Source organism: Lolium rigidum, chromosome 3, assembly GCF_022539505.1.
Source record: "Lolium rigidum isolate FL_2022 chromosome 3, APGP_CSIRO_Lrig_0.1, whole genome shotgun sequence".
NCBI lineage: Eukaryota > Viridiplantae > Streptophyta > Magnoliopsida > Poales > Poaceae > Lolium > Lolium rigidum.
In genome coordinates this window covers 305,067,468-305,080,025 of record NC_061510.1, presented here as the reverse complement: position 1 = coordinate 305,080,025, position 12,558 = coordinate 305,067,468, and the positions used below count along the sequence as shown (strand labels likewise).

The 12,558-nt window shown below is 43.2% G+C and overlaps 2 protein-coding genes across 2 annotated transcripts; one reads left to right on the top strand and one right to left on the bottom strand.

Annotated features, from left to right (window-relative positions):
- The first annotated feature begins 219 nt into the window (after positions 1-219).
- LOC124696787 (chaperone protein ClpC2, chloroplastic-like) lies at positions 220-5,908 on the top strand. The gene is made up of 9 exons (XM_047229460.1): positions 220-664; positions 1,623-1,738; positions 1,836-1,964; positions 2,052-2,237; positions 3,796-4,011; positions 4,095-4,312; positions 4,389-4,464; positions 4,562-4,651; positions 4,733-5,908. Exons 1-9 carry the CDS (start codon positions 220-222, stop codon positions 5,906-5,908), a joined length of 2,652 nt encoding a protein of 883 aa, XP_047085416.1.
- Positions 5,909-6,197: 289 nt separating this feature from the next.
- On the bottom strand, positions 6,198-12,137 carry LOC124699789 (endonuclease III homolog 1, chloroplastic-like). Its single transcript, XM_047232031.1, has 13 exons — positions 11,936-12,137; positions 11,115-11,239; positions 10,756-10,846; positions 10,291-10,415; positions 9,943-10,033; positions 9,534-9,581; positions 8,835-8,953; positions 8,318-8,384; positions 7,678-7,769; positions 7,188-7,325; positions 7,005-7,109; positions 6,857-6,940; positions 6,198-6,635 (listed from the first exon to the last, which is right to left on the bottom strand). The coding sequence occupies exons 1-13, from the start codon at positions 12,066-12,068 to the stop codon at positions 6,495-6,497; spliced, it is 1,359 nt and encodes a 452-aa protein (XP_047087987.1). The 5' UTR covers positions 12,069-12,137; the 3' UTR covers positions 6,198-6,494.
- Positions 12,138-12,558: the final 421 nt, after the last annotated feature.

The window sequence follows — 12,558 nt, the reverse complement described above, 5'->3', positions numbered from 1 at the left end:
TCTTCCCTGTATACACGTACAGATCACGGAAAAGCTACGTGCCCATCTGCCTAGCAATCTCGTGCAGCCATGGAAAGGACCTTGCTGCTGAGGCCACCCGCTCTTGGATCGCCTGCCGGACTCGCAGGCAGCACGGCCATCTGGATGTCTCGGGGCACCACGAGGCCTCCCTCCGTGGTCCCGGCGCTTCCAACGCCGGCAAGCTGGCGCCCCGTCAAGATGTCAGCGTTCGTAGGCCACCGGAGAGATCTACACAATGCTCCGGCCACGTTCACGCCTGCCCTCTTCGGCGGCAGCGGCTTCAGACCATCGTCGTCTTCCACCCACGGATCATCGTCGAGAGGTCGCCGTCGCCACGTGACCAGGGCCATGTTCGAGCGCTTCACCGAGAAGGCCATCAAGGTGATCATGTTGGCGCAGGAGGAGTCACGGCGCCTCAAGCACCCCACTGTCGGGAGCGAGCAGATCCTCCTGGGCCTCATCCGGGAAGGCACAGGCATCGGCGCCAAGGTGCTCAAGTCAGCGGGGCTGAACCTCACGAATACGCGAGTGGAGGTGGAGAAGGTCGTCGGGAGGGGTTCGGGTTTCGTCCCCGTCGAGATCCCCTTCACACCGTCAGCTAAGAAGGTGTTGGAGTCCTCGGCTGAGGAGTCGCGCCAGCTAGGTATGTGTCATTGCCTTCCCAGTCATCAAGAAGAAGAATTTGCAGTCTTAAACTTGGCTTATCTTCTGGGATTATTAAACTTGATTCTTTTGTAGCGCCTAGTTACTAGTACTTATGCTGATAATCTCTATAATCATAGAGAAGATACATGTTGACATCAATCTATTAGCATCTGTTGTTGCAAGTTAAGTTACTTAATGCTACGTAGTATATAAACTGTAAAATCAAAGAGGAGATCGGTTGAGTTTGATGTACTGCTGATGCACATCAACCTATCGTCACAAATATACGTTTAGGCTTGTGAGCTGTGGCGACATTCCAAACACACCGCCATCAAAAGTATTTCAATAATTCCTAAAATTCAGATATTCTACTAGGTGCAGAAATATTTTTCCAATATTTGTATTATCATCAAAATATTCCACTTACACATCAATTAGAGCCAAATTCAAAGTTTCGAGGAAATCTCTTCAGGCTTTTGTAGTAGTTTAGGAAAATCCAAGAGATTTTGGTGCCCTAACGGAGAATAAAAAATTACAATATTTAGTATTTCAGTGGTAATCTAACCAACAAAGGAAATTTCAATCCATGTCACGCATTTCATAAGCAAACAACGTCAGATGACTTTAACTTCTCATGGTAGAACGTAATTAGCACATTCTTAAGCAACATAACTTCATTTAGGCCCACTTTGTGGTTGATGGATTGTTTTGTGCTGAACTTATTTGTTGTGAAAAGACATATAGGCACTAAAATTGAAAAAAAGTCGGTTAGCCGAATAGAAAAATATATAAAGTTTGGTTGCATAAGATAGATAATCATAATCTACCTCAATGCCACGACATTAGTCATATTAACATTTGCTTTTAATACTGCGTACCATTATTGCACAGTGATTCCTCTTGAAGAACTCAGATAATTTTTCCTTGTAACATTAAATACCCTTCACATTGTCCAGGGCATAACTATATTGGATCAGAACACTTGCTTCTTGGGTTGATCTGTGAGGATGATGGTGTGGCAGCCATTGTACTTAAGAACTTTCAGGCTGATCTGGGCAACATACGCAGTGAGGTAAATTTACGCTGAAAACTGCTAACGAAATGGTGAGTCTTTTCACATGTATCCTCAATTGGAGACTCACATCTATGGATTACGTTGCTTCTGTTAGGTTATCAGAATGATTTCTGAAATCTCCGAAAGCGAAACTGTCGGCGCTGGAGTTGGGGGAGGAAGCACTGCAACCAAGACGCCAACACTGGAGGAGTATGGGACTAATCTAACGAAACTAGCAGTGGAGGTGGCTGAACTAAGCCCATTATATTGTATTAGGGTTGAGAATGTAAGGGAATTTATTAATAACTGGTAACTCTGAATATTTCTGCAGGGAAAGCTAGATCCTGTTATCGGAAGGAAAAAGCAGATCGAACGCGTGGTACAGATTTTGGGGAGACGAACAAAGAACAATCCCTGCCTGATTGGAGAGCCTGGGGTAGGAAAGACGGCTATCGCGGAAGGCCTAGCGCAGCGTATTGTCACCGGGGATGTGCCTGAAACAATTGAAGGGAAAACGGTATGTGCCATTTCACAACTCTTGTGCTAAATTAGTCTACAATATTGTATTCCAGGAAAAAAAAATGATATAACATTGGCTCTATATTATTTTTCCTTCTTGGATCTGTTACTTTTTTCCTTTGAGTTATTATTAACACACTAATTTGCCATTATCTAACTAATTCCACCAAACAAAGTTGATATCAAGCATGATCACTGTTGTGGTTATCTCCGGAATACTGACAAAATTTTGAAGGGTTGTTGGAGGAACTAACCCGGAATCCCTCAGTATGATTACTCGTTTATCTTTCTATATACATGTAAACCGACTCAGCTCGGCTATAACCCTACACCTGACCAAAGTATATATGAAGGGGTAGGGGTCGCTAGGATCTCATAACACCCACATAGGGTGATGGAGACCCCTCTTGAGAGCGCATCTCAGCACGCAGATAATAGACAAGAAGAAGAGTCCTCAAACAGGACTAAGGGTTTTACCGGATGATGTTTCCTTGAGCACACAGATATAGGGTGCTACCATCATTTTGTGAGTTTTGCTAGATTCTCCGCCCTATTCTAAGTATTATCACGTAATAACCCTGACAATTGGCGCAAATCGTGGGGAAGGTATGTTTAGATCAATTTCAATAGTTTTTGATGGCTTACTTTATCTAAACACACCTTCCACACGGTTTGCACCTACTGTCGGGGTTATTTCGTGATAATACTTAGAGTAGGGTGGAGAATCTAGCAATGATCGAGATCCCCTTGAGATGTCATTTGAGCACACGGGTAATGGTGAAGTCACTGGAGTGTCTAGTAGAACTCAATGGTACAACTCGGAGACCAGATTTATACAGGTCCCAGAAAACATCGTCCAGAAAAAACCCTACTCCTATTTGTGGCTCCTTCTCTATTACCCGTGTGCTCAAATGACATCTCAAGGGGATCTCGATCATTGCTAGATTCTCCACCCTACTCTTGGTATTATCACGAAATAACCCCGACAGTTGGCGCAAACCGTGTGGAAGGTGTGTTTAGATCAATTTCAATAGTTTTTGATGGCTTACGTATGTTAGGTATGACCTTGAGATAAGCCATCAAAATTTATTGAAATTTATGTAAACACACCATCCTTACGGTGGGCGCCAACTGTCGTGGTTATTTTTCTGACAATATTTAGAGGGGTGGAGCCGTCTAGTAGAACTTCTAGGGTTTCAAGGTATATATTGGGAGGTGTAAAGAGATACCGCGTGGCAGGAGCTACCTCGCCTTGTATACTTGGCCAGGTGTAGGATGGCCGAGTCGGTTTACATGTAGAAAGATGAAGGGATAACACGAACAGACTAATCTAGATCTGATGTGAGTCGGTTACAATCATATGGCGGCACTCTGTGCTCTAGTCAGACGCGTCATCGGGCTAGGCTGCTCTACACCTGCTGGAGACTTTGTCCTTTGTGAGAGCACCTGGGTCACATGACCTATTGTTGACCATGTTGTCCATTGTTTGAGTTGCCCTGAATCTTTTTTAGCATCACTAGGTGATGTGAATAATGAGTCTTAACCCATCATGTTAGGTTATCACCCTTGATATGGGACTTCTTGTTGCTGGTACAAAATACCGCGGAGAGTTTGAAGAAAGATTAAAGAAACTGATGGAAGAGATCAAGCAGAACGGTGATATCATACTTTTCCTTGATGAAGTTCACACTCTGGTAGGAGCGGGAGCAGCAGAAGGTGCTATTGACGCTGCTAACATTCTGAAGCCAGCATTGGCAAGGGGTGAACTTCAGGTAAGCACATGCATATTATCAACCCACACATCTGCTCAGATATGTTAAGTTGCTCATAGTAATTTCGAATTTTGTTTTGTCAGTGTCTTGGAGCCACTACGATCGATGAATACAGGAAGCACATTGAGAAAGACCCTGCACTGGAGAGGCGCTTCCAACCTGTGAAAGTTCCTGAGCCAACAGTAGATGAAACCATAGGAATTCTCAAAGGGCTCCGGGAGCGCTACGAGATCCACCACAAGCTCCGGTACACAGAAGAAGCTCTGATCGCTGCTGCTCAGCTCTCTTACCAATACATCAGGTTTGTGAATTCAAAGAACGCTAGTAGTATCACTATCACATACCCTGAAGTTTTTCTGACAGTCTTTTGTTTGCAGTGATCGTTTCCTCCCAGACAAAGCGATCGACTTGATTGATGAGGCGGGATCTCTTGTCAGACTACGCCATGCCAAGGTATAATGACATTTCTCTAACGATGGACCTAAACCTTTTCTAACTTCTTGCATTCAGTTTACAAGATCTGACTCTGAATTTTAAACTGTGGTGACAGCTACCTGAGGAAGCTAAAGATCTCGAGAAGAAGCTGAAGGAGATCCTCAAACAGAAGAATGACGCCATCCGTTGCCAGCAATTCGAGATGGTAATCGTTTCGTCTATTATCTTCAAAATCACATCTTATAAGAGGAAACGTTATGGTTTGAATTCTGATGCGCGCTTGCAGGCAGGAGATCTTCGCACAGAAGAGCTAGAGCTTAAGGCCCAGATCATGTCACTGGTGGACAAGAACAAGGAGATGAACAAGGCGGAGGTGGAGTCTGGCGCGTCGGCCGGGCCGGTGGTCACGGAGGCGGATATCCAGCGCGTCGTCTCCTCCTGGACCAGCGTCCCGGTGGAGAAGGTGTCCGTGGACGAGTCGGACCGGCTGCTCAAGATGGAGGAGACGCTGCACCGGCGTGTCATCGGCCAGGACGAGGCCGTCGTAGCCATCAGCCGCGCCATCCGCCGCGCGCGCGTCGGGCTCAGGAACCCCGACCGTCCCGTCGCGAGCCTCATATTCGCCGGCCCGACGGGCGTCGGCAAGTCGGAGCTCGCCAAGGCGCTGGCCACCTGCTACTACGGGTCCGAGGAGGCCATGGTCCGGCTGGACATGAGCGAGTTCATGGAGCGGCACACGGTGGCCAAGCTCATCGGCTCCCCTCCTGGGTACGTGGGCTACACGGAGGGCGGGCAGCTGACGGAGGCCGTCCGTCGACGGCCCTACACGGTGGTGCTGCTGGACGAGATCGAGAAGGCGCACCCGGACGTGTTCAACCTGATGCTGCAGATCATGGAGGACGGACGGCTGACGGATAGCAAGGGCAGGACGGTGGACTTCAAGAACACGCTCATCATCATGACCTCCAACGTTGGCAGCAGCGTCATCGAGAAGGGCGGGAAGCAGCTGGGCTTCGGCGACGGTGAGGGTGGCGACAGCTACGGCAGGATCAAGAGCCTGGTGGACGAGGAGATGAAGCAGTACTTCCGGCCAGAGTTCCTCAACCGGCTCGACGAGATGATCGTGTTCCGGCAGCTCACCAAGCTGGAGGTCAAGGAGATCGCCGTCATCATGTTGGCGGAGGTCACGGGACGAATGAGGGGTAAGGGGATCGAGCTAATGGTGACGGAGAGCTTCAAGGAGCTCGTGGTCGAGGAAGGCTACGACCCCAGCTATGGCGCGAGGCCGCTGAGGAGGGCCATCATGAGGCTGCTCGAGGACACGCTCGCCGACAAGTTGCTCGGGGAGGAGGTCAAGGAAGGAGACTGGGTGATCATCGACGCCGACTCAGAGGGGAAAGTTGTCGTCCTCAACAAGCATGACGCCTCGCCAGAGGCTCAGCCACGGGAGTTTGCTGTCTAGTTAGACTGTTGACTACTCCGTATCTTTATGTATAGGGAATTAAGCAGTTGCATAGTTTTTGTTTTGAACTTTTTAGCAGTTGCATTAAATTTGCTGTTGTTACTCCTGTTTAGCATTCTGGTAAGCGATGATTGAAAGAAAGTATACTGGAGAATCTTTTTTCATACTTCATCTTATATTATTTCCTACGGATGTGGACATCAAAAGAGCTAGGAAGTTCCAAATCAAACAAATACTTTTATGTCTAACAGTTAAAAGAATGGCGATCACTCAGAAAGTGGAAAAGCTGTACATGAAAAGCTTAAATTTCCCTGTAATGGTTGGCAGCCCCATACCGTTTGGCAATCGATTTTTTCCATTGTATTTTTCAGTTGCCGCAAATCATGCTGCAACTTGTACAGGGTCAACATTCCTACACATCGTCCTGGATATCTTCTATACAAAATGATGATACATAGTTCCCCAATGGCACTGGCAAAAGGAGACTATCCAAACAATAGGACGACCAAAAGAACCCAAGAAATTACACCTTCCAAAACAGATCAGTAACTATCGCATCTACAAAGGTTCAGAGAGCACCCCCAGATTAAGTTCTACCTAGACCACGTTTCTTTTGCTTCGGATTGGGACTTGATGATTCCTTAAAAGCTGATGGGCAAATGGTGTTTATGCCACAGCCATCACATTTGGGCCTCAGTGGTGTACAGATTGTCTGACCAAATCCAACCTACACGATATTTTAATATTCAACTGAAGATTAGCATTTCTAGGATTTTAGGTATAATCCAAATTTTATAGTTACTTGGAAATTACTTCCTCCATTCACTAATATAAGATGTTTTGGTAGGCCAATTTAGATTGTCAAACCATCTTATATTAGGGAAGGGATGGAGTAGAAAATAAAACGATTCTTGTAATGGAAAATGAATTAGTTCATTAGGGCATTACCAGTAGTGGGTTTATAGGCTCCCACTCATCCTTCGGTAACCACTTCTCAAGAGACATCCTTGTTTGCTCTGGTGTTGTAGTTTTCTGTGCAAAAATACTTGGTAAAGATAACTTGTTACAGAAAGGCAATACAAAATTAACAAACTACCTGGTTTGTTCCTTCTCGGAAGACCCATCCAAGACGGTTAGAAATGCGATGCACATGAGTGTCCACACAGATTCCTTGAGTATTCTTCCATGCGATGCTCATCACCTATTTAGTGAAAATGCTGTTTAGACAATTAAGTTTTCTAAACTGGACTACAGAGGACATAATAAGTACATAACTTACCAGATGAGCCATTTTAGGGCCAACTCCTTTAAGAGCAAGCAGATCGGTCAAAGTATCTGGAATATCCCCTCCAAATCGCTCAAGACAAATTTTAGAAGCTTCTTTTATGAATTGGGCCTTCCTCTGATAGAATCCAACCTGATTAATTTATACAGTACAACATGAATAGCTGATTCAATAGTTTCATGCAAGGGGAGCAAGATCGGCAGTGGAAACTAATAATGATGGTAAGGTGCTCGCCTCCAACAAGCTCATTTAGCAACAGTTGTAACTACCCGCACAGAATAGTAATGAAGTTCAAAGCAGGGTTATCTCAGATTCTCAGTCAAGTCTATTAACTACTGACATTCGCTCTAATTATGATGTAACAACACTTAGATGTATGAATAGCTTCAGGTACTAATAATGTAGTAGTTATTGCTTTGGAATAAATTGTGAAGGTGCCACTAGTATTGATCTTATAATTTAGAAAAAAGCACTTGCAACTTACAGGTTTGATAAGATTTGCTAGTGTGGCCACATCAGTTTTGACGATAGCATCAGGGTCAAGTAAACCATTCTCAGAGAATCGCTCCACAGCAGCTGATAAAAATTGATTACAACATACAATCATCATCTTTCTCAAGAAGGAACTATTAAGTACAACTATAGCTACGGAAAATAACTAAATACAGTCAGACCTTTTCATGACAAGACTAATTCATTTAATGGACAAACAAAAAAGAAAAGTCTACAGATGGAAAATCCCCATAGATATCGGAATCTGAAAGACCATTCCACCAATGTATATTAATACTAGTATCTCATAACAGTTTCCTGCAAATTCAATTTTATATAGAATAATCAAATAGTTGAGCAATTTTATATATTAATGGGCAAGAAATGATAAATTGAGCCAAGATCAGCCAAATACTATCCTCTGAGCAGTGATTGCTAGAGAACTAAGTCTTTAAAGTCAAACGCAATATGCTGAGGGCATGAATTTCATGGTCCTCGCAACTGAGAGTTCTCAACAAATGACACTAAGAGAACCACTGGTTTAGTTACTTTCACATCCACTATAAAGTTAAAAAAGAATGAAAAATACAGTAACAATCAATTGCCAAAAGGAGATATTTACTAAAGTATACCATGTGTAACTTCATCTTTTGTTTGGCTTGACATCATAGTTGATATCAAAACTGCAAACCTTTTTTCCTGCACAGGAAGCAATGTAGTTTATGGTTTCCTAGTTGATGAGGATCAACAGCGTTACTGATCATTATTAAGTGTAACTGGAGTTAAAGCTTTTACCAGTCAAAAGCAAACATTAGATGTGCCTATAAATATTAGCAGACCAATGTGCAAAAGTATGTATACAACAAATTGCAGTGATATGAGTTCCATTGGAAGTTAGCGGTTCAATAGGCTCAAATTCGTGGCGAATCTGCAATCTATTAGGTACACAGCCTGCATTTTCTGCCTAAGTAGCAAACAGAAATATATTTTCAAATGGAAACATAGGACAAGAATATTAGAGGAATTGGCTAATTGCATAAACCGACTCACCCTATGTATGACATATTAACCCTAAGAGGACCACGTGCTCATGTTTAAATGTACTTTGTAAACTACACATTTTTAGTTTTGATCAACTCTGACAGATACCTTGGGCGGAAGAAGAGAACCAGCCTTTTCACAGCCCATTGTATCTACAGGGGCTTCGCCTGATAACCTCATGCTTTTAATACCTCCAAGAACCACTTCCCAATTTTCTGGAGCGGCAACTGCACAAATTACTATGTTAGGTTCCTGACCAGTAAATGGGTATGAGGATCATTGCACAGTTACATGTAGGAGCAAAAAGCTTAATAAAGTAGTCAAACTGTCTGGTTTTGACACAATTGTCCTACATCGTGCAACAGTTAAGGATTCAAGTGGCACATATCTACTGATGCGTTAAGTGAGAAAAAAAAACTCAAAGTGTCACAAACCTAAGTTCAGTTGAACTTCATGAAAAATTAGGCATCCAAACAAAAGATGTATGTGGCAATCAAGGGGCTGGCATGCAGGAGCCAACATTTACGGCTAGATTGATTTCACATTACATGAATAAAAATGTTCAGTACATTCATTTTGATAATGAAGTGCGTGGAAAGAATTTGAGCACTGGATGACAAAATGATACAATTCACTAATTCAAAATTTGAGGAAAATATTGTTGGTACTGATTGAACAGGTTTGACTTGGTATCAGCTTGCAACAAAACAAATCATCTATAATTAGAACAGTACGGACATCTTAGACAAAAAGATGCCACAGTTTCTCTTTCCTGGTCTGATTATCATTATAGGAGAAAAAGATTACCTTCCACTTTCACAACAGATGAAACTCTGACCGTTTTCTCCAACCTGACTGAAGACATGAAGGGATAAGCTTCTAGTAGGACATGAGGAAAAATTTACAGCTATAATAACATGACACGGGGACATTTACAACAAGATGATCCATATGAAAGATATCACCATACCCGCGGGGGGCAACAGAATATGGTCAGATAGTTTAACTGCACAGACTAATGATAACAAGCCACACTTGAAGCAACAAATAAAAGCATGCAACAACTGGCTCTTGACATTGATGATAATTCTTTTTAAACTTAAGCTGTGCACAATATAAGCACACCCGACATGTACAGAAATTGAGTAACCAAATATGATTATGCGGCCAATCATTTTGAAGAAACATCGAAACTTAGCAGGTGAACATTTCTTACTTGATGATGCCGGTACCCTATTTGTAGATGCTGATTCTTTTGTCTCAAACTTGTCATATCGAAAGTCTTCAATATCAGGAACAATACCAACCTGCATATATTTAGATATTTTCTTGAGTGAGACCTGAATTGAACCCAAAAAAAATAACAGTTGAAAAGGAAGCACTACAAAAATGACAGCATGAATGCACAAATGCATCAAAACAGGGGAACCACAGCTGTCCAATTACATCTCAGAATAACTAAAGACTCCAGTGGACAGTAATTTAAATCAAGGATATGAGAAGTACATAGAGATAAATTATACATGGCAACGCTTCCTTTTAAGTATAGTGAGTTCGTAGGCACCTGCTTATTAGGATACTCCCTCTTTACTTCAAGCACCAGGTTCAGCCTTTTACTATTCACGGGATTCATTTCAGACTTGGAGTTGTCAAAAGAAACACTGGGTTCAAGCTTCACTTCTCTTACACCTGAAAATGCATCAATTCATGCTTTAGGCAAAAAGAATAATAATACAAAACACACTTCAGAAATAGAACATATAGATTTTAACAGTCATAGATATGACTAAAAGTGGAAAGTATTAAGTCGTAGTTGAGGTGGATAATTAGTTAGGCTGAAAATATATTAGTGATCATACTTGAACTTTTTATGTCAATAATATGACTCTTAGCTGATTCTGAACATTCATGATAATCCAAATAAAAGTTAAGCACATGCTACATGTAAAAAATATGGATTGACAAAGTATCATGATGGATCAAATCATTTAGACAAAACATCGAAACTTATCAGGTGAACTGTTCTTACTTGATGATGCCAGTACCCTCCCTGTAGATGTTGATGCTTTTGCCTCGTTCTTATCATATCGAAATTCTTGAAAGTCAGGAACAATACCAACCTGCATATGTGTAGAATTTTCTTGAGTGGGACCTGAGTTAAACCAAAAACCAGCAGCAGGAAAAGAAATGCTACAAAAGTGACAGCATTAATGCACAAAATGCATCAAAAGAAGGAAAGTCAAGCTGTCCAAATACACCTTTAGAATAATTGGATGGTCCAGCAGACAGTAATTCAAATCAAGGATATGAGAAGTACAGAGAGATAAATTATGCACGCACAGCGCTTTCTTTTTAATATGAAGACATCATAGTGATGTCTGTAGGTACCTGCTTATCAGGATGCTCCACCTTCACTTCAAGCACCCGGTTCAGCCTCTTCCTCTTGACAGAGTTCATTTCAGAGTTGGTGTTGTCAAAAGAAAGACTGGATTCACGCTTCACTTGTCTTACGCCTGAAAATGCATCACTTCATGCTTTAGACAAAACGAATAACAATACTAAACACACTTCAGAAATAAAACATGTAGATTCTAACAGTCATAGATATGACCAAAAATGGAAGTATTAAGTCGTAGTTGAAGTGGATGCGTAGTAAGGCCGAACAAATATTAGTTACCACCATTGACCTTTTCTTGCTGACAATACTTGGATAACTAACAAGAAAACTTTTTTGCATTTTTTTAGAGAAAAAAACATACTTTGTATTATACTTATGTCTTGAAATTAAAGCTTCGGGGATATGACATGCTACAGAACTAAGTGGGATAACCCTTTAAAGAAATTAGTTTCCTTAAATACCCACAACGAGCACATGACAACTGGAAAGTCTATAATAGACGACCAAATCTGCAAGCAAACACGCTGAGTTTGCACATTTTATTAAGCGAAATGAACAATTCTGGCCTCGAAGCATTCAGTGATAAGGGGAAATTTTGGTTTTGGGGTGGGGTTGCTTCCATCTTCAGCAACATTTCAAGAAAATAGCCGCAGAAAGGGGGGAAGTACTAAAATCCTACCTCTTCCTCCACAGGCTAAATACAAGAAATCAACTGAATGAAGAAGTATTGACACAATAGAATAGAAGCAGCAAACAGAGCAAGGAAATAAAAGGTACAGCACTGAATTTAATGGAAAAGCAAGATGCGAACTTTGAGCTGGGTTGAGCTCCGGGCGGGAGGCGCGGATGAGGCTGGAGGCGGGCCGCGCCCTGGACATGGAGGGGATCGATGAGAGGAGGAGGAGGCCAATGCGGGACGGGCCTTGGAGGAGATGGAAGGGCATGGGCAGGTGGTGTGCGCCACTGCGTTAGGGTTTTTATTAGCAACGGGAGGATTGTTCTTGGCTGATGGTGGTCTCTTGCTTTGCTTTCCCCTGACTTTTGGTGGGGTCTTGGTTCGCTGGTGGCGTTGAGCCGCGATGCGTGGCTTCTTTCTCGCGGTGGCCGAGCCTGTCTCGTGGGATACTGCGTCGCCTCTCGTAAATCTGCTGCCGTTGGCATCGACCTGGGCATTCCTCAAGTCGGGCCTGATAAAGCTCAAACCTAAATTCCCAGGTCCGAGTCTGGACCGGCCCGACGTTCGGGCTTTCAAATTGGGCCCAAATCCACCCTGAACAGAGAAAAGCCCGGCCCGGCCCGACAAGCCTGGCCCGGCCTGACGTTCGGGCTCAAAAATCAGACTCGAACCCGGCCCAACATGCAAGCTCGACCTGGCTTGGCCCGGGATTTTCGGGTCGGGCCGGGTCGGGCCCAGCTATAGAAGGAACCCTCTGT